At 32.8% G+C, this 18,225-nt stretch overlaps 2 protein-coding genes and 1 pseudogene across 4 annotated transcripts; 2 read left to right on the forward strand and 1 right to left on the reverse strand.

Moving 5' to 3' along the window:
- Window positions 1–2,398: 2,398 nt before the first annotated feature.
- Window positions 2,399–3,070, reverse strand: LOC110809647 (agamous-like MADS-box protein AGL80 pseudogene; annotated as a pseudogene).
- Window positions 3,071–7,508: 4,438 nt separating this feature from the next.
- LOC110809646 (mraW methylase family protein) lies at window positions 7,509–10,531 on the forward strand. The gene is made up of 5 exons (XM_088206460.1): window positions 7,509–7,982; window positions 8,417–8,647; window positions 8,732–8,800; window positions 9,174–9,366; window positions 9,653–10,531. Exons 1-5 carry the CDS (start codon window positions 7,599–7,601, stop codon window positions 10,072–10,074), a joined length of 1,299 nt encoding a protein of 432 aa, XP_088062586.1. The 5' UTR covers window positions 7,509–7,598; the 3' UTR covers window positions 10,075–10,531.
- Window positions 10,532–10,954: 423 nt separating this feature from the next.
- On the forward strand, window positions 10,955–18,052 carry LOC110809645 (DUF1997 family protein, putative (DUF1997)). 3 transcript variants are annotated; one of them, XM_088206462.1, is made up of 10 exons: window positions 10,994–11,133; window positions 11,231–11,282; window positions 11,355–11,495; window positions 11,589–11,825; window positions 14,969–15,077; window positions 15,604–15,649; window positions 15,850–15,935; window positions 16,221–16,279; window positions 16,651–16,778; window positions 17,795–18,052. In XM_088206462.1, the coding sequence occupies exons 3-9, from the start codon at window positions 11,371–11,373 to the stop codon at window positions 16,760–16,762; spliced, it is 774 nt and encodes a 257-aa protein (XP_088062588.1). In that variant the 5' UTR covers window positions 10,994–11,133; window positions 11,231–11,282; window positions 11,355–11,370; the 3' UTR covers window positions 16,763–16,778; window positions 17,795–18,052. The 3 variants fall into 3 exon arrangements, with proteins under 3 accessions (XP_021891223.1, XP_088062587.1, XP_088062588.1); XM_022035531.2 differs by lacking the exon at window positions 11,231–11,282 and having other exon boundaries at window positions 10,955–11,133; XM_088206461.1 differs by lacking the exon at window positions 11,231–11,282 and having other exon boundaries at window positions 10,955–11,133; window positions 17,851–18,052.
- The last annotated feature ends 173 nt before the right edge of the window (window positions 18,053–18,225 follow it).

Below are 18,225 nucleotides of genomic sequence, written 5' to 3' on the forward strand. Positions count from 1 at the left end.
GGGGGGGAGTTCTTCGGGTTCGGCGGCTCCGCGGTTGCAACTGGAGTTTCTCCTTCAACTAACCTGCACAGAAAAGAACGATGAACACAATGGTCGAAAAATTGTGTGAAATGGAAAACAGGAAGGGTCTCATCAGAGAGGTTTTATAATTTCAATTGTGACGGCTTTACCAGACTTTGCCCGCAATTTTCAGTTCATCTGCTGTCCCTTTTGCTCCGATATGGCCACAAGAAGACTCAGAATTAAATTTCGAGCAGAAAAGAAAATTTTTTACCTTTTTTGGCGGTCGGCAATGACTCTGGTGTGGCGGTCGGGGTTCAGTCTCCTTCTCTAGCATCGGGTTCTTCTTCTCCGATGAGGACAGGTACGGCTAGGGTTAGGGTTTGATAAGACACAATGTTTAAATATCCATCTCGCGTCGATCTGGGTCGTCCATTCGCGTCGACGTGGAGCGAGAAAAGTCGTTCGATTGTTGCTTGTTTAGACCAATTGCGTGGGCAAATCTAGGTCGTTCATCGCGATTGATCTCGTCTGTCCGATCACGCCTAAAGAAAAATGCATCTAAGCCACCAGTGCACGTGAGATGTGATCGGGATCGTCGGATCGCTAGGCACGCGAATTGCCCCCCATGGTGTCGATGTCAGCGTGTTTTGCCGCACTAGTTCATTGTGCCTGCTAACTGGGTCGCCCCACGTAGCCGAATTTTTTATTTTTATAATTTATACCTCCTGTTTATAGTTTTCTTTAAAATACATTACATTTATTGAAATTTCACCTCTTTTTCCCAAAATTATTTTCAAATTCGTCCATATTTCAATTTTTCTCAATAATTTAAATAAAATTAAATTAGTTATTTATATAACTTTTATAAATAAAAAAGACTATCCCGGGCTGATTTTCGGGCCCGGGTATTACATAGACTCTAATTTGAATCTTCAAGTATGAATTGGATTAAATGGAAGTCAAATTCCTTGGGTCAAGTTTATTTTTTTCAAAAAATAAAAAAGTATAATCCATAATAAAAACAATGGTTCACGAAAAAGAATGAGCGGGAATTTACTAAAAACGTAATCTTCCCTCGAACTTGAAACTTTGTTTAATATGATATGCTCTCTACATGCATTTTGCTTATGGTTGAAGTGAACGATATAGTTCAAAAAAAGATCGAATTTGATGTGTCAAGAAAAAAATCGTATGTTAAAAATCAATCCTCCTTTCCTGAATTATAGTTAATTAAATAAATCCATAGAAAACGTAATGCTGAAATTAACATTATGATTATTGGCCAAGTTTGAAATTTTATTCGTTGCCAATACAAGCGATGAACCACAATTGTTTTAAGCAAAAGAGACACAAAGATTGGAGTTAAACGAATCACTTTCTCTATCACTTCGTCCATTTTGTTTTTTAGTGTATTTTGAGTCTTCTCTTCTTCAAATACATAGTATTCACTTGTCTTAACGACACACTTGCAACGTAGTTATATCCCTGAAATATGTATGTAGATCAAAAATTAAAATAATTAATGTACACAACTAGTATGGGCCTTGCACCTTTCTATCATGTACCATATCGCCATCCAAATTTCTGATGAAATAATTAGTACCTAATTCTGCTTTCAATAGGATCTCTGACGACTCCCTTATTTTTTTATCTTTTTGTGGAGTTTTATCCCGAGTCACGATTGTGACACTTTATTTTTAGTTAAAATCATTGCCTCATGAATATAAATATCTTAAGGAAGCAAATCTTGATTTAAAGAGAATGTATATAATAAGAGTTAACTAAATAAATATGTCAAGCCATTACCAAAAGATATCAAGAGCAAAGAGTTTAATATATTATTCGGAAGGAAGATTAACAATCTATACTTCATACCCCTTAATTTCACTTAATTCGAGTCATTTAAACATTTCCACTTAACTTTCTTATTTTAATTACTTTAAATTTTTTTCTCTCTTATTAAAGATATTTAGATGTTGCAAGTTAAAATTTTAGGATATATCATAGTTATATTCACTTAAAATTTTTTCGCATAACTTATGTTTTAAAAACCTTATTATATATATATATATATAATTTTTATACTCTCATGATAGAACTTGTAGTTCAATTAAAACAGACACCACATATGATGGCTAAAAAAAATATAAGTTTTTTTAACCATCCATTGTAAAGATTTGGTTTTGTATAAACCAACTATTAGATTTTGAAAATAAGAGAATAATATTATTAATTGGTACATGACTATGGATACATAACGTTAAAATAAATAAAAAACCTAAAAAGCTTAGGAAGCTTTACCTACAATAACTAATTATATTATTGCGGAGACCTGAAATCACTGAAAAAACATGTACCAATAAAGAAACATAAATCCTTAACTACTAATTCTTGCTCAAATCAATGACAACTTAAGGGAATCTTTAATTGAGGTGGTTGTGTCTTTCTCATCGTTGTTGTTATCCTCTATGGATGAAATCATTTTTCCATGCCCTAATTCCACAAACCAGGATTTCTCCTTCATTGAATTCTTAATATCATCCATGGCATTTAACTTGATATCTAGACTTGGTGTTTCTTGAGAATTTTGACCACTATTCATAAGTTTATCAATATTTTTCTGGACATCATTTGAGAAATTGTGGATCATCCATGCGAGATCGTTTAAAGCTCCCATGTTTAAATTTGACAATGATTTCCCTATTAGGCTTTCAAATAAAATTTGAGTAATCTCTTTATCATGATTGTCCCGACGTTGTTTTCTGAGTTGTTCACTAGCTTTGTTGATTCTTTGCTTTAGAAAACTCTCCTGGTTTACCATCTTTTTACTCTGATCCATCTCAGACATCCCTTTGAAATCAGCAATCACTTGGTGGACTCCCATAGGAGAAGGCCAAATGTCAGGTTGGCCGTCATAAGGACTATAAAGAATCAAACAAGCGTTAACACCACATAAAGTACTCAACTCACTTACCTTTTTTATCAATCCCTTCTTCCTTTTCTTGAAGGTTGCTTTCCTAGCGGAATCATTGGTGATAAAAGCGAGTTTCACCTTCTTTCTAGTCATGGTTGTGAGAGAAAGAAAAAGAATAGAAAAGAGAAAGAAAAAGAATTGAATTATACTTGGGTGATTTTCTTTGATTTCTTTTGAAACCATCAAATGGTGTATATATAGAGTTTAAGACATGTTTATTATTATTTTTTTGTGCATACCCATGTCAAAATCTTTGTATGGAAAAGACTAAATATTCTAAATTTGAACATCCTAACATGAAAATTATTAATAATATATAGATATCGAAAAATTGCAGTTTATAAAGATTTTTTCCTAAATAAACAAGTATAATGGGTAAATTTTCATTTTAGGATTACAAAAAATCTGAATATAACTATAATATCATTTTAAAGAGAGCTTATATATAATTTGATTGATGTTTTTCTATGGTCACCTCTTAATAACATTACTTTTTATATGAATAATAGATTGATTTCCTCCCAAATATATATTTTTAGATATTTTCTTTATTAGTCAATTTGATTGAGCTAAAAATAATTGAAATATCTACATATTATATGTGATTTTTAGTATTCACATTGTCTTTTTTGCAAAATCGCGGCCGCGTTGATTATATTCCATTAGCACAATTGTATAACATGTAATGAATAATTTGTTAATAATATGTTATCGGATTCAATGGAATAGAAGAACAATGGGCATGATTATGGATAAAAAATTATTATTTTATTTCCGAATTTCGGTCAATGTTTTATTTTAGGCATAAATATTTTTATTTTTCAAAATAATTTCCAAACTTTTTAAATTTCTTTAGAACCACTACCAATATTAATTTTAACATAAAAAAGAAAAATCTTATTGCTTGTTTTGGGAAAAAATCAGCTTATAGCTTATAATTCACCAAAAAAAAAATCTTTGTTGCTTGAAAAGCATCAACCTCATCGTCAAAATCATCGTCGTTTATATCATCTTTAAAACCCATTTTCCTTTAAGATCATAAGAAAAGTAGATCATCATAATAAATCCAAATTAGAATAAACAATCTAAATTGTCATTAAAAAATCAGCCCACTGATTCTCCTTCTCCTCTTTTTTTTTTTTTCTCTCAGTAACACCAATTGGTATAAGAGCAAACTCGTTACATTGCCAACAATCAACTATGGGTCACATTCACATAAAGAGTCTTTATCTTATCTGCCTCTCCTTAGGAAATCAAGCAAAAAATAACCTTTATTTTAAAGACTCAGAACTTAAAAGGTAATAAGGTCATAAATTAAATGCGAAAACGAAATGATAGAGTTTAAGGTTTACATTCTTTACACAATAATTTAGAATGTTTAATATTCTTACAGGAATGTCTCTTCTAAAAGAACAAACAAAAATTAAAGAAATAAATAAAAGGTAAATAACTGAGCATTTTAGGATAACCTTCACTAGCTTCTGAAGGGAGTCCGAGTGGTGAATTTATTCATAATCCTCTTATTGATCGGAATTTGGGTCTTGGTCCTCTTAATCTGAAATAGTTAACGAAAGAGTAAGCTACGCTATCCCAATAAGAATATCACACTACTCACCGATACAGAAACTAAAAGTCGGTAAAAATCATAAAAATAACCAATAAAACTCTTGATTTAAATAAATTCATTTATCATAAAGAAAACTATATGTTGCATATATTTACCATTACAAAATTTTTAAAATCGATCTATAGAGATAATAACTCAAATAATATTTCATTCTCATTTTCGAGTGAGCAATAACAACAAATTTTCCTTTTTATTTGCCTACTGGTATCCCTGGGGCCCATAGAGATGTCCCACTATGCGTGAACCAATATTCAATATTGTCAACTAGCTGGCCGTCCTTATACCCTGTCCGATATGAGAGCCAAAAATATCATCTCTTAATACTCCATTCAGTATGAGGGTGAATCAGGCCGTTTTCATACCCCGTCCTATATGAGCATCAAAAATATCATTCTTCGATACCCCATCCGGTATGAGGCAATGTTCATAGTAGGGTTCTTTATGTACCCAATCCATCCACCATCTCTCAAGATATCCAGTAAGGCTACCATTTATTAATTCATATGACCAAACAATTTTTCGTTTGCATATTAATTACTAATTTCACAAATCAACCGTAAATCACACAAGATAAGTAATATATATATATATATATCAAGAAAGCACAACTGAATTATTCAACCATTCCAGTATATCATCATGTATTTAAAACTGTAAATTCAACAATCAGTTAAATAGGACAAATAAAGAACTAACTGGTTCCGACTCTATTAGTAACCTGTAATTATTAAAATTTTCTAAATTATACAAAATACTACATTATTGATTACTAAGCTTCAATTCTATAATAGAGAATAAGGTAAGGGATTCTTACTCAAATCGATGTCCGAAATATCGAACTTTTGACTGCGCCTACTGGCGGTCCCGAGTTTCATGAATTTTTCTGCGAAAATTAAAACACGTTATACGTACCTAAAAATATCCCAAAAAAATTTAAAATCAATGTTAAAAACTTTTTCTGGCCAATTTCAGAATTCTGGCAAGGTAGCGGTTTGCCTCGGTCTGGCCGTTTTTGGCCAGTTTTGGCCAGTTTCGACCTATTGTATACCCATCCCTGCGAGAAAAATACATTAGTGGGTCTCGGTTGGCTAAATAAAGTCAAAAAATAGAAACCTACCAGCGGTGAAATTTTTCGGTGGTACGGCTCCGCCGGCTCATTTTCGCGACTGGACGTTTTTCTTATGTCAATCTGTAGAAAATACAACGGTGAACACAATTGTAGAAAAATTGTATGAAACAGAAAACGGGAAGGGGCTCATCGGAGGCAGTTGCAATTTTGCCCACGATGGCGTCGCTGTGCTTTGCCATAATTTTCGGCTCATCCACTATTTCTTTTACTCTGATTTGGCTATTGGGGTGCTCGAAATCAAATTCCAAGTTGATAGAAGAATTTTTACTTTTTTTAGCGATCGGAGGTGGTTCCAGCGCAATGACGGTCGGTGGTCAATTCCCTTCTCCAGCGACTAGTTCTTCTTATCCGGGGGGAGGCTGACGGCTAGGGCTTAGGTACGGTGAGATGCGAAATATTTATACCCGTCTCGCGTTAATCTGGGCTATTCATTGCGTTTGATCTCGATCGTCCGATCGTGTTTAAAGAAAAAATAAATTTGAGCTGTTCATCGCGATTTGATCTCAACCGTTCGATCGTGTTTAAAGAGAAAATGAATCTATACCATTCATCGCGTTTAATCACGATCGTTCGATCGTGCTTAAGAAGGGAACGGATTTGGACCGTCCACGCACGCGTGAACACTTCTGGGTCATCCGATCATGGGACACGCAGATCGCCAGCGTGGTCTCCCCCGTGACACCGAATCAGCGTGTCTTGCCACACAGCGCGCTCTGTTTCGTCGAGGCTGATGATTAGGCAGTCCTATGTGACGCAATTTTTTTAATTGCATTCTGACCCGCAGTTTTCGATTTTTCTTTCAAAAACACCATCCGAACCCAAATTTTTACCTATTTTTCCCAAAATTATTTTCAATTTCATTCTCATCTTATTTTTTCATAATTTTACATTAAATTAAAATTTATTAATTTCAAAAATAGGTCTTTATACATTTTTTTGATGTTGAAATTAATCACATACCAATTTCTGGGCCCGGGTATTATATTTATCTTCTCTTTGATGATTATTATCTTTCTAAACAGAATAAAAGTATAGCTCTAAACTAAATTACTTTTTCTTCTTCACAGCTTAACCACACTAAAACAATCTAATGGGATCTAGGGGGTGATCTATAGAGTGATTGGTAGGGTAAGCACACTAGGGATCACTAATGTTATCAATAATAAGAAATACACCAGTGTTGCTCCGAGAATAAGTAGACTACGAGAGAAAAATCGACAATTCTTTTCTTTTTCTCTTTTAAATATTTAAGAGGGAGTAATTATTCTTACTTAAATATAATTTACTTAATTCCCTATAACCATAAACAACTTCTTACGTGGACATCGTTAGAGAGAATAAACTTAAATTTTTATCTCAAATTTTTATTGAAATTTATGGAGTTCGGAACTTTACGAGCTAAAGATTAAAGAGATTTTACCTATATACAAATTTTTAAGTAGATGAATTTTGAAATTATCTAATTAACTCTTATTTGTACGAGAACTTACTAAGTTGTAAATTTAACTTGTCTTTTAGTTATAGATAATAATTAATATATAGTTTTTATCGTATTCTATGAAATTTTACAGTTATATAAGATATTATAAGCTAAAAATAATTTTACAAACTTAAGCATTATTAAATTAAAAAATAAAAAATAATAATTTACCAAAAAAATAATATAATGAATTTGAGAAAATAAACTAAACCGGGTCGGACCTCAGTACCCGAAAAGGCGAAACGAGAAAGATAGATCCGGGTTTTTTGATTCGCTCTTGCAGGCTATAGAATCGGCGATAGAAAGATGATGACTCGTGATCACTGGTTGCTAAGTTAGGGTTTAATGGCGGTAAAGACCAGTGGTTTCCAAGGAAGATAAAAAAATGGAAGCTTCAATAAAAGTGAAGCAGTTCTTAATGTTGTCCACAACTCTTCGCTTAGGAAGTAGCCATGTGATGGCTGCTTGGCGTAACCATGGAAATGTTATTGCAAGAAGCATTAGCTCAATTACTACCAGTAGGCAGAAGAAGAAGATGAGGGAGAGTGAGAAATCGAAGAAATTAGCAGAGGTAGCGTTGAAGAAGGAGAAGAGGAGGACTCGTTCCAGTAAACAGTATGTTGATGATCGGTTTTATGAGAGTTCGGATTTATCATCTTCTTCACCTCACGTTCCTGTGATGTTAGGTGAAGTTGCAGAAGTGTTTTCTTCAATGTCGATTTCCTCTTTTGTCGACTGCACTCTTGGTGCCGGTGGCCATGCCTCTGCTGTAAGTCAATTTTTCTATCCTAGACTAGTAAACATTGTGATTCATAGAAAATCTTATTTACTGAAGCACTGTACTATTCTACTGGTTTTGACTATGATTGATGTGAGCATAGTCGGCTTGGACTATTCAGGAAACTAATCAAGCTTAGGAGGTCATGATATGAATAAGTTTTGGTACTAGTTGTTATTGTGTGAGTTTTGGATTGGATTGTTGATCCTGAGTTCCGCATCAATGATTCTGTCATGTTAGGAAATGTAACTCTGGAAGGGTTAAATGTTAGTTCTAGTTTATAAGGAAATATAGGTAAGGAGAATGTAAGTTATGGTGAGGTACAAGTCCAAGCAATGTAGTAGTTTCATGTGTTTCAAGTGCTGCTCTCTTGATTTCGGGTATGTCAGGTATGATTCAATGTCTTAAATCTTCGGGTCTTGCAGATTATTAAGGGTCATCCTGAACTGAAGCTTTTTATTGGGATGGATGTTGATCCTGTTGCCCATGAAGCGGCAAGTACTCGTTTGGATACTCTTGTGCAGCCTCCATCAAAAGCTTTTACCTTTGTGGAGAACTTCAAGTCCACCAAAGTTGTTCTTGCTCGTGTTGATCCACAACTCTTGTCCTCTGGAGTTGATGGCATATTGATGGATTTGGGAATGTCATCTATGCAGGTAGGCTTTATGGATAAATAACAGCCAGTGTGTTCTGCTTTCCAACTGATGTTTCTTTGCTCAAAATGTTGTCTTTTAGCACAGGTGAACAATCCTGCGAGAGGATTCAGCTGGCTTCGTGAGGGACCTCTTGATATGCGCATGGATCCTCAGGTTAGAACTCACAGCATTCTTGTATGAACCAAAGAAGTAGAAATCATGAAAGCTAGAACTGAGCTAGCATTATTGGTTAACAGGAAGATAAGGACTGCAAGACACTGTTAATAAGATATGGATAAATGAAGTTGAGATTTACAAGAGAATGCCTCGATGAGTGGGAGAATATTACCCATAGAATCCTCTTAGGATGTATTGCTGGGAACTATTGTAATCTTTAAGTGAGAGAATTAATAAATTAAAATCATGCGAAAAGTTTGATCTTGCTAACTTGACAAGCAAAGTTCTTTTACCTAGATCTGGTACATGCTTCTGTAGGAATCTTTTTGTAGGTTCATTCTATTTAGCTGATGTAGAAGGTGCATGACAGGCGAGTTTGAAAGCAGAAGATATACTGAACTCTTGGCCAGAAACTGAGGTGGGCAGAATCCTGCGGGATTATGGTGAAGAAAGCAACTGGCGTTTATTTCAGACTAAAATTGTTAGGGCTCGATTAACTGGCGGGTTGCATTCTACTGGTGATCTAGTAAATCTTATACGAAATGCGAGTCCTGGAACAAGAGGTGAATTTCCTTCTCATGTCCATTGAAGTTCACTTTGTGCTTATTTCCTTCTCATGTCTTTGCAGTTCACTTTGTGCTTTCTCGAATTTGCATTCATTATCTTTTAATGGAGGTTGATATAGATAAATGATGACTTTACTATTATATTTAACTTCATGATTTTACATGTGAAGAAGGTCAAAGTGAGACATCAGTGGCAACCTTAACTTACAAACGTTTTATTTAGCGTTAGCTTACTGGGCAGGTGATTTACTTTTATGGTTCTTTAAATTTTGAACTAATACAGGAGGTAGGCAAGGTTGGATTAAAACAGCAACACGTGTCTTTCAAGGTCTGCGAATAGCTGTTAACGATGAACTCAAGACCCTGGAGAATTCTCTCCATGCTTCTTTCGACTGTCTTGCTCCAGGTGGTAGGCTTGCTGTCATCTCTTTCCATAGTTTGGAGGACAGAATAGTGAAACAAACTTTTCTTGGCATTATCAACTCTCAAAGCAAAGATGAGGTTCCTTTTGAAGAAGGGGAAGGTGGTAGATATTTCAAAAAGACCACAAGTGGAAGTAATGAGAATGAAAAGTGGATTAAACAGACAATACAAGGGTTGAATGGGACAATCCTTACGAAAAGACCGATAACACCATCGGAAGAGGAAGAGAAATTGAATAGCCGGTCTAGGAGTGCTAAGCTCAGAGTGATTCAGAAGGTATGAGGACATCTCTTAAAATTGTCTCGTCTCAAAAGGAAATATAGAGATCTTAGTTGAAAGAGGACAGAGGAGGAGGGTATTTCAGAAAGCCGAAGAATGACAACAAATTGGAGGGCAATCCTCATCCGGAGACCATTAAATGATAAGAAGAAGAAAGACTGAACAGTTGGTCTAGAAATTGCCAAGCTAAGAACGAGTTGGAAGTCTTGATGACAGAAGCATTATCTTTATAGTTGCAGTCCCCACTGATACCAAGAACCTACACGTCGCTGCCTTCATAAAGCAGGCCCTTCGAATTGGTTGATCACAACGGGTTCTCCCTAGCAGGACTGAGGTTTCATCTCTCCATGTATATTGTTTAGAATGCAATTGAATATTTATTTACTGACAGTTATTATTGTTAAACGAAACTGCTGAATCCATGTAGAGTAAAATTCAGAAGGAAAGCCTGAATTTCATATTTGTTTGCTTATTATTTTACCAAATTTAAACTGTCATCACAAACTGTGAAGACTGATTATGAAAGATTGGAACTTTGTAGTTCTTTTGATTCAGAACTGTCTCCTCTGAGCTCTGCACAGAGCATAGGGTGAGAAAATGATAAGAGTTTTTCTGGACATATTGGGTGCCTAATGACATTTTTAGATATTATATATATATATATATTATACACTTGGATACACTCTGGGAATTCAGGATATCTTAAAATTTCATATTTTATATCAAAGTCAAAAAAAAGATAATAATTTTTTATTTTTTAAAAATAAATTTGTTAAAAAATTATATTTTGAAATAATATATTAAAAATAAGAAAGAAAATATAACATAATAATTATTAACAAAGCACCAAAATTAACCGGTAAAAGTACCGGCAAAGCCGGTTATCATCTTACGGCGGATGACACTTGCCGTTAGCTCTGCCTCTCGCTTTTCTACACTTTTTATTTTCCAAATTAAAAAAAAAAAAGAAGTGACGAAGAAGAAGAAGGAGCTCGCTTTATCCTTGGCTTCAGCCATAGCCATTACTGCGACTCTCAACTCAGTACGCACCAAGCAGAGTGGGTATGTGAGCTTTCACTGTTGCAGCTTTTTGATTTTTCGTTATTAGCCAAAATATTCTCCAAAGCTTCCAACTTTTTTATGATTACTTTCATGGCAGCCAAGTAATTGAAAACTTGAACAGAAGATATCAGAATAGTAAACCAAAAAAGGTTCGGATTTTTGAAGTTCAAAATGGGTTTTGGTGTTAACTTTTTAAAAACATTTTTTTCTATTTTTTTCAGGGTGGGGAGTTTTGGGATGCAGATAGGAATTGTTAAGGGCTGGAGAGGAGCTGCAATGGCGGCTACAAGGGGAAAGGAGCATCTGGGTTCTACTTCATTTTCCTCCATAATTCCTTTCTCATTATTCACCATTACTAAAAGGTTTGCCTTTTTTTATTGTTCTTCTCTACAAGTACAGTAGATTTAACACTTTATGAAAAATATTTTTTTTCTTTTTTGGTTTTCCTTTTCCAGGAAAGGAATTGAACTGAGAAAATCCCAGAAAGCAAACACTTTGTGGGTTTCAAATGCAAAGAAAGCCAACTTGTCTGCCTCAAAAAGGGAAAGAATCAGTGTTCCCATTTACTCTGATAGTAATGGAAGGAAGGCATATCATATTAGTGAATTTCTAAACCACCCTTCTGGGATTGAAGCAATGTTGAATACAAATGCCTTGCAAAGTTTTCAGCACCTTGATAACAACACATACAGGTCCACTTCTATACTTGCTTTCTTACCAATTGTAAGTCAGATTGTTTGTTTGCATTATTAAGTGAATTAGGCTAGGTTGCTATAGGAGAAAACATTTAATTTTTATTTTTGTAAGTGTTAAAAGAGGAAGAAAATCATAATATTAAAGAGTAAGTAAAGCAAGGTATTAAAGAGGAAGAAAATCATGGTATTAAAGAGTAAGTAAATTAAGGTATTAATGAGAAAGAAATCATGGTATTAAAGAGAAAGAAATCATGGTATTAAAGAAGAAGAGAATCATGGTATTAAAGAGTAAGTAAATCAAGGTATTAAAGAAGAAGAAAATCATGGTATTAAAGAGTAAGTAAATCGAGATATTAAAGGCGAAGAAAACCATCCTATTAAAGAGAATGTAAATCAAGCTGATAAAAGGAAAGAAATCATGATATTAAAGAAGAAGAAAATCAAAAGTGTTAAAAAGAGAAAATAAATCAAGATATTAGAAAGGAAGCAAATTAAATTAGTATTAAATCATATCGTTTGTAGTAATTGTAATCAATTGTTTATTTCCTTTTTCGTTCTGTAAAACCTATATATATAAACTTGAACATTCAGTGTAATACACATCAATAAAACCATTCTTAACAGAAAGTTTATATGTATATTATTCATAAAGAGATGTAAGATAACAATGCGAGAGAATGTAGTAAAGATGATGATAGATATTGAAAGTTTTTTATGCAAAACAGAAAGATTCTAAAATAAACATATTCCAATAGTCAGAGATATGATCCAAAACTGATAAAAGAAAATAAAGGTTTTGAAAAATTTTAGACTTGAAAAAAGAAAGGAAGAATCAATTTGTTAAGTATTCTCCTAGTTCTTTGTATTTAGCTTATTTTTCTATTTACTAAATTTTGTAGATTTCCAGTTTAACTATATTTGGTGCCTATAGATAAGGTATCCGATCTTAGATCATGATTATTATTCAAATATTAATGTATTGTTTTGATTGTTGAAATCCAACCTCTCTAAATTTGGTTTTCAATAAATTTTTCTCTAAGTTTTGTGAGATATTGTTTTAACTGTTGAAATCCAATATCTCCAAGTTTGGTTTTCAATAATTTTTTCCTCTAAATTTTGTGAGATATTGCTGATTACTAAATTCCAATATCTCCAAGTTTGGTTCTCAATGAATTTTTCTCTAAATTTTGTGAGATATTGTTTTGATTATTGAAATCCAATGTCTCTAAGTTTGGTTTTCAATAAACTTTTCATTTTCAATAAATTTTTCTCTAAATTTTGTGAGATATTGTTTTGATTATTGAAATCCAGTATCTCCAAGTTTGATTTTCAATAATTTTTTTCTCTAAATTTTGTGAGACATTGTTTTGATTGTTGAAATCCAACATCTTCTAGTTTGGTTTTCAATAAATTTTCTCTAAATTTTGTCTTCAAAGAGATATTGGATATCAATAATCAAAATAATATCCCAATATTTGAATGACAATCATGAATAGTTTACTTAGTAATTAAGATTGGATACCTTATATATAAGCTCCAAATACAATTAAAACTAGAAATCTATAAAATGTAGTAAATAAGAAAATAAGCTAAATACAAAGAACTATGAGAAAGAAAAAGGAAATTAAAGTCTTCCTATTCCCCTTTATTGTAAAACTTTTCAAGACCTTTATATATACAAGAAAAGTAAATTAAATCATCCTATTTGTTCTGTATCATATCTCTTAGTATTGAAATATGTTCACTTTAGGATTATTGGAATATATCCACTTTACAATTATTAAAATCTTTCAAAACTCTTATTTATACTAGAAAGGAAACTAAATCTTCCTATTGCTTTTAGTGTAAGACTTACGAAAATGTTTATTTTCTTTTGTTGGTTCTGTATCATAACTCTTATTATTGAAAAAAACCCACTTTTGGATTTTCTTGTTCTGTATCACTTTTGTTAACAAGGATATGTATAAACAAGAATGAGCGCAGAAAATGAGAAGTATATGCATAAACAAGAATGAATGTAGAAAATGAAAACAACAAATCTTTTTCTAAGTCCTTAATCTTTGAGATCCCCGAAGGGACTTATCATAAGCATATATCCTGTTTTCTAACCATCCTTCTGTTAACTTGAAGAGGCAAGTTGAGGGGATTATCTCTGGTATTCTAATTCATATTTATGAAAACTCATAACCTTTCATTCTTGACTCTTAACTCTTATCCACCAGTGTGAAATGGATGGTTCAGTTGTAATGCTAAGTGGAGAAGATTAACAATCTTAGAGTAGATATTATCTTCATGAATATCTCATGTAACAATTTTCAAGTGAAAATCTGGATTCAAATATGATATAACTGTGATTCTTTCATAAAATAAAAGTTGTTTTGATTCTTCTAAAAAAATGTAAGAAGAGGTTGATTTTTTTCAACTGGTAGATTCCTTTTTCTTTAGTAGCATTTTTCTAAGACAGGGCAGAGGAATATGTTCGATAGAGATATATCCAGATGTACGTACGTAGAATAGTCTTTGCACACATATAAACTCACTCAAATAGAGATGTAGAAGCTTATCTCCAGTCTTTATATATATGCAAGAAATTAAAAAATGGAGATACGATGGACCATCTTTTGCAACGTTCTTCTGTTTCTTGGCTAGTTTATGACACATGTTAGTTCACCCTTCACATTTAATACCTTAACTTGCAGCTTTCTTTAGTTGCATTTCCTAAACTCATGCTGACCCAATGTCCTCATTATACTTCAAGAGGAATTAAAGAGATCGCTAGATTTCCAAATGAGCAGCTTACTGTTATGGTACTTTATGATGACAGTTTACTGTTAGCTTCCTAGAATAGAAGCTCTTATAGTCAAGTATATTTTATCAAAAGCCATGATCTCCTCTATTTCCATATATGCAGCAATATCTTAGGATTTGTAGGTTGAGTTTTGGAAATTAGTAAATTTTTTATAAATAGATTGATTAATTTTTAAGAAATCATTACTGGGGTTTGGACTGGGGTCTTTGGTGCTGAATATCTAATCTGACATTGTTCCTTCGTTGGTAAAAATGGTGCAGCAAGGATATTGTGGCTTATGGATTGTTAAAATGGATCTAAATTGCCAGTGATTGTTCTTTCACCAGTGCAGGTGCGCACTCCCGAAAATTCAACTTCTGAACTTTGAAGCTGCCCCAGTGTTGGATTTGCGAGTGACTCCAACCGATGAAGATTGTACAGTTGAGTTGCTTTGTTGCAAGGTGAACTTCTTCTTTCCTTCTATGATGCTGCAGATGTAGATTGCTGCACGGGTGAAATTTGATGTATTTGTTTTAAGGAAGTACCACTCTCTTAAATTTTTTAACAGTTCGGATAATGAATTTATTGAAGAATCAACTGGAAAATAAAAACCAATTGCATCTCTAAGAAACTTTTCATAGTGAAAGAGAATTCTCAAAGAAACTAACAATTCACAATTGTAATTATCATCTATTACATTATCAAGACTAGCATATGTTCCAAAAACTGCTCAGCAACAGTCAGACAAGTGGGGAATGTTTAGGATGAACCAGAAAAGTTTGGGTTGAGACGGATATAAATGTTGGGTAAGTAAGCATCCTGTAGTAAGGGAATGTTGGGGCGAATACAGACATTTGGTTAGCCCTCAAAATGCATTAACTAAACACTTGTTAGGTCTAAGCACAAAGCCAGCCTCTTTGGCTGCTATGTTGAAACTTCGTTTTTAATATATATATATATTTATTTATTTGATAATTTTCTATGCAGTTTGAAGGTTCAGATCTTGTAGAGAGGCAAAACAGCCATTTTTCAGGTATCTTTGTTCTTAGTACCATATCTTCTTCATGTTCCGGATAGCTATAGGAATAAGAAGTTCGTGTGCAGCTCTTATTATGTTGATCAATTAAGTGCTTCATTACCTTAGAGGGGCTTTTCTGATATTCATCATATACGTAGTCTTACGACACTGCAAACACAACATTCTAATACTTGATATTATTTTCAAACTTGCAGCAATTATGACAAATCACATGACGTGGGATGATAATGATTCTGAATCATTTTTGGAGGTTGATGTAAAACTGAATCTTTCTCTCGAGGTTTGTTTACGTTGCTCCTTTTGATCATAATAATTATACATGTAAATTATTATTTGATCCTCCACTAGTGCTAATAAGGATTGGGAAGAACCATAAACCAGATCTTCTGGAATTTTACATGTAAATATTGTGCTTCCTGGCAAATTTCATCTGCAAGATTCTTGCAGCTCATCCATTACATCATAATTTTCTATGACTTTTAGGCTGTGTTTGGTTCATTTCTCGTTTATTTATATTTTGAGAATGAGGTAATTATTAGTTTTTCGCCATGGTAATTGCATGCAGATCTATACGCAACCATTTACTCTGCTGCCGGTATCAACAGTCGAGATTCCAGGAAATTTGTAAGTAGTCTCCTTGATTACCTATCCTGACGACTTGTGTAAATGAGGTTTTACTTTCTCAGCCCACAAGCTGTTCGGATAATCTTTCTTTCGTTAACAACTTCTACATTTTATTCGGTTCAAGTTAATCACATCTTTTATTATATTTTGAAATCTTAGTTATTCAGTATCTAGAATTTCGTTATAGTTTACGCATTTGATTTCTAACCGTTGGTGTCAAACACGGTACTAGCTTAGAATCAAAACATTACTTCAATTTTCCAATTAAAATGTCGTTTCTTCTTCAACTTCTGATCGTATTGTTAAAAAAAAAAAACCCAGTACGGTTTTTTCCATTTGATAAAATTTGGGGGTGGAATTTTGATGAACAGAGTGATGCAAGCTCTGGTGGATAGCCTTGTACCTTTGCTCCTGCAGCAGCTATTGCAAGATTATGGCAAATGGGTTAATCTTCAACTTGAAAATCCTCTGCAACTCCCTTAAATCTTTCTTCTGCCAAGTAAAACATTTTCTACCTTCTTACTGATTTTATATATTCTTTTGTTTTCATTTTTTTTTTTTCTCCCATATTGAAGTAATTCAAAATGGTTGCTTCTCATAATTTAGTGTTGGTTGATTATAATGCATCTTGTTTTATAAAAAGATTGAGATACACTATGGGTGCTGTGGTGGGATAGTTGCTGAAATTAACAAAATCAAATACAAAAATAACATCTATATAACACTTATTTTTCAATTTTTTTTAAATTTTTTTTTGAAATGGTAAAATTTTTTACTGCGAATAGTTTTAATATATTAAAAAATAAGTGAGTTTATTATTTTCGTTCTATTTTGTTAAGATGTAATACTATTAGTAATGTAAATTTTGAGAATGTTGTCTACGTTAACATTATGTAAAGTTGGTACTCTCTATTTTTGGTGTCTTGTTAATATATATTATATTTTTAAAAAATATATATATATTGTAATACTATTAATGATGGAAATTTTGAGAATGTCGTCGATATGTTAACATTATGTAAAGTTGGTACCTTCTGTTTTTGGTGTCTTATTAATATATATTATATTTTTTAAATATATATATATATTGTAATACTATTAGTGATGTAAATTTTGAAAATGTCGTCGATATGTAAAGTTGGTACCCTCTGTTTTTGGTGTTTTGTTAATATATATTATACTTTTTTAATATATATATATATATATCGTAATAAAAGAGTTATGTAAAGACTAAATAGTTCAGGTGTGGATCTGCATGAAAAGTAAAACAGCTTTATTGATAGATGCTTATAGAACTTTTGTTTAGGGTATGAAATTTCAATTACTTAATCTGAACTTTCAAATATTATTACTTTGGAGTTTTACAAATCAACAATATATATATATATATATAATGATAATAATCTAACTGGTAAATAATTACTAGTAATTAACTTTGCAATCTTTGACATTCAATAATCTTTAACGTATTAATCAGAAGCTTGACATTGTTTATCTCTCTGGTTTCATATCGAGTCGTCTGGCAATACAAACACCGAAATCTAATGCCTCTCTATTGAAAATTCCCGAAGTGAACGAGGACGAGATGTCAACAGAGGAGATCAAGAATAACAGGCAATCAAGATATGAGAGAAGTCGTCTTTTGCAAACGTGTATGGTTTTAGGAAATTGAGAATGTGCTAAGGTTAGAGAAGGTACTTGAGGAAATGGTGATTTGGTCATGGTCTACCTTGAGACTAATTTCTTTAAAAAGGGAAAGATTAATCCTGCTCAGTGCCTTATGTTTGCCAATATGCATGGTCCACTACATTCTAACAAGTTGTCTATATATATATATAGATAGATATGCTACTCTATTTCTACTGATAACTTGATAAAACAAAAAGTTATATACTGCAACATCATGCTCTTGTTAAATGAAGTAATTTCTCCATCCTAACTTGTAA

This window comes from Carica papaya, chromosome 6 (genome assembly GCF_054855325.1).
Source record: "Carica papaya isolate Zhongbai chromosome 6, ASM5485532v1, whole genome shotgun sequence".
Lineage (NCBI taxonomy): Eukaryota > Viridiplantae > Streptophyta > Magnoliopsida > Brassicales > Caricaceae > Carica > Carica papaya.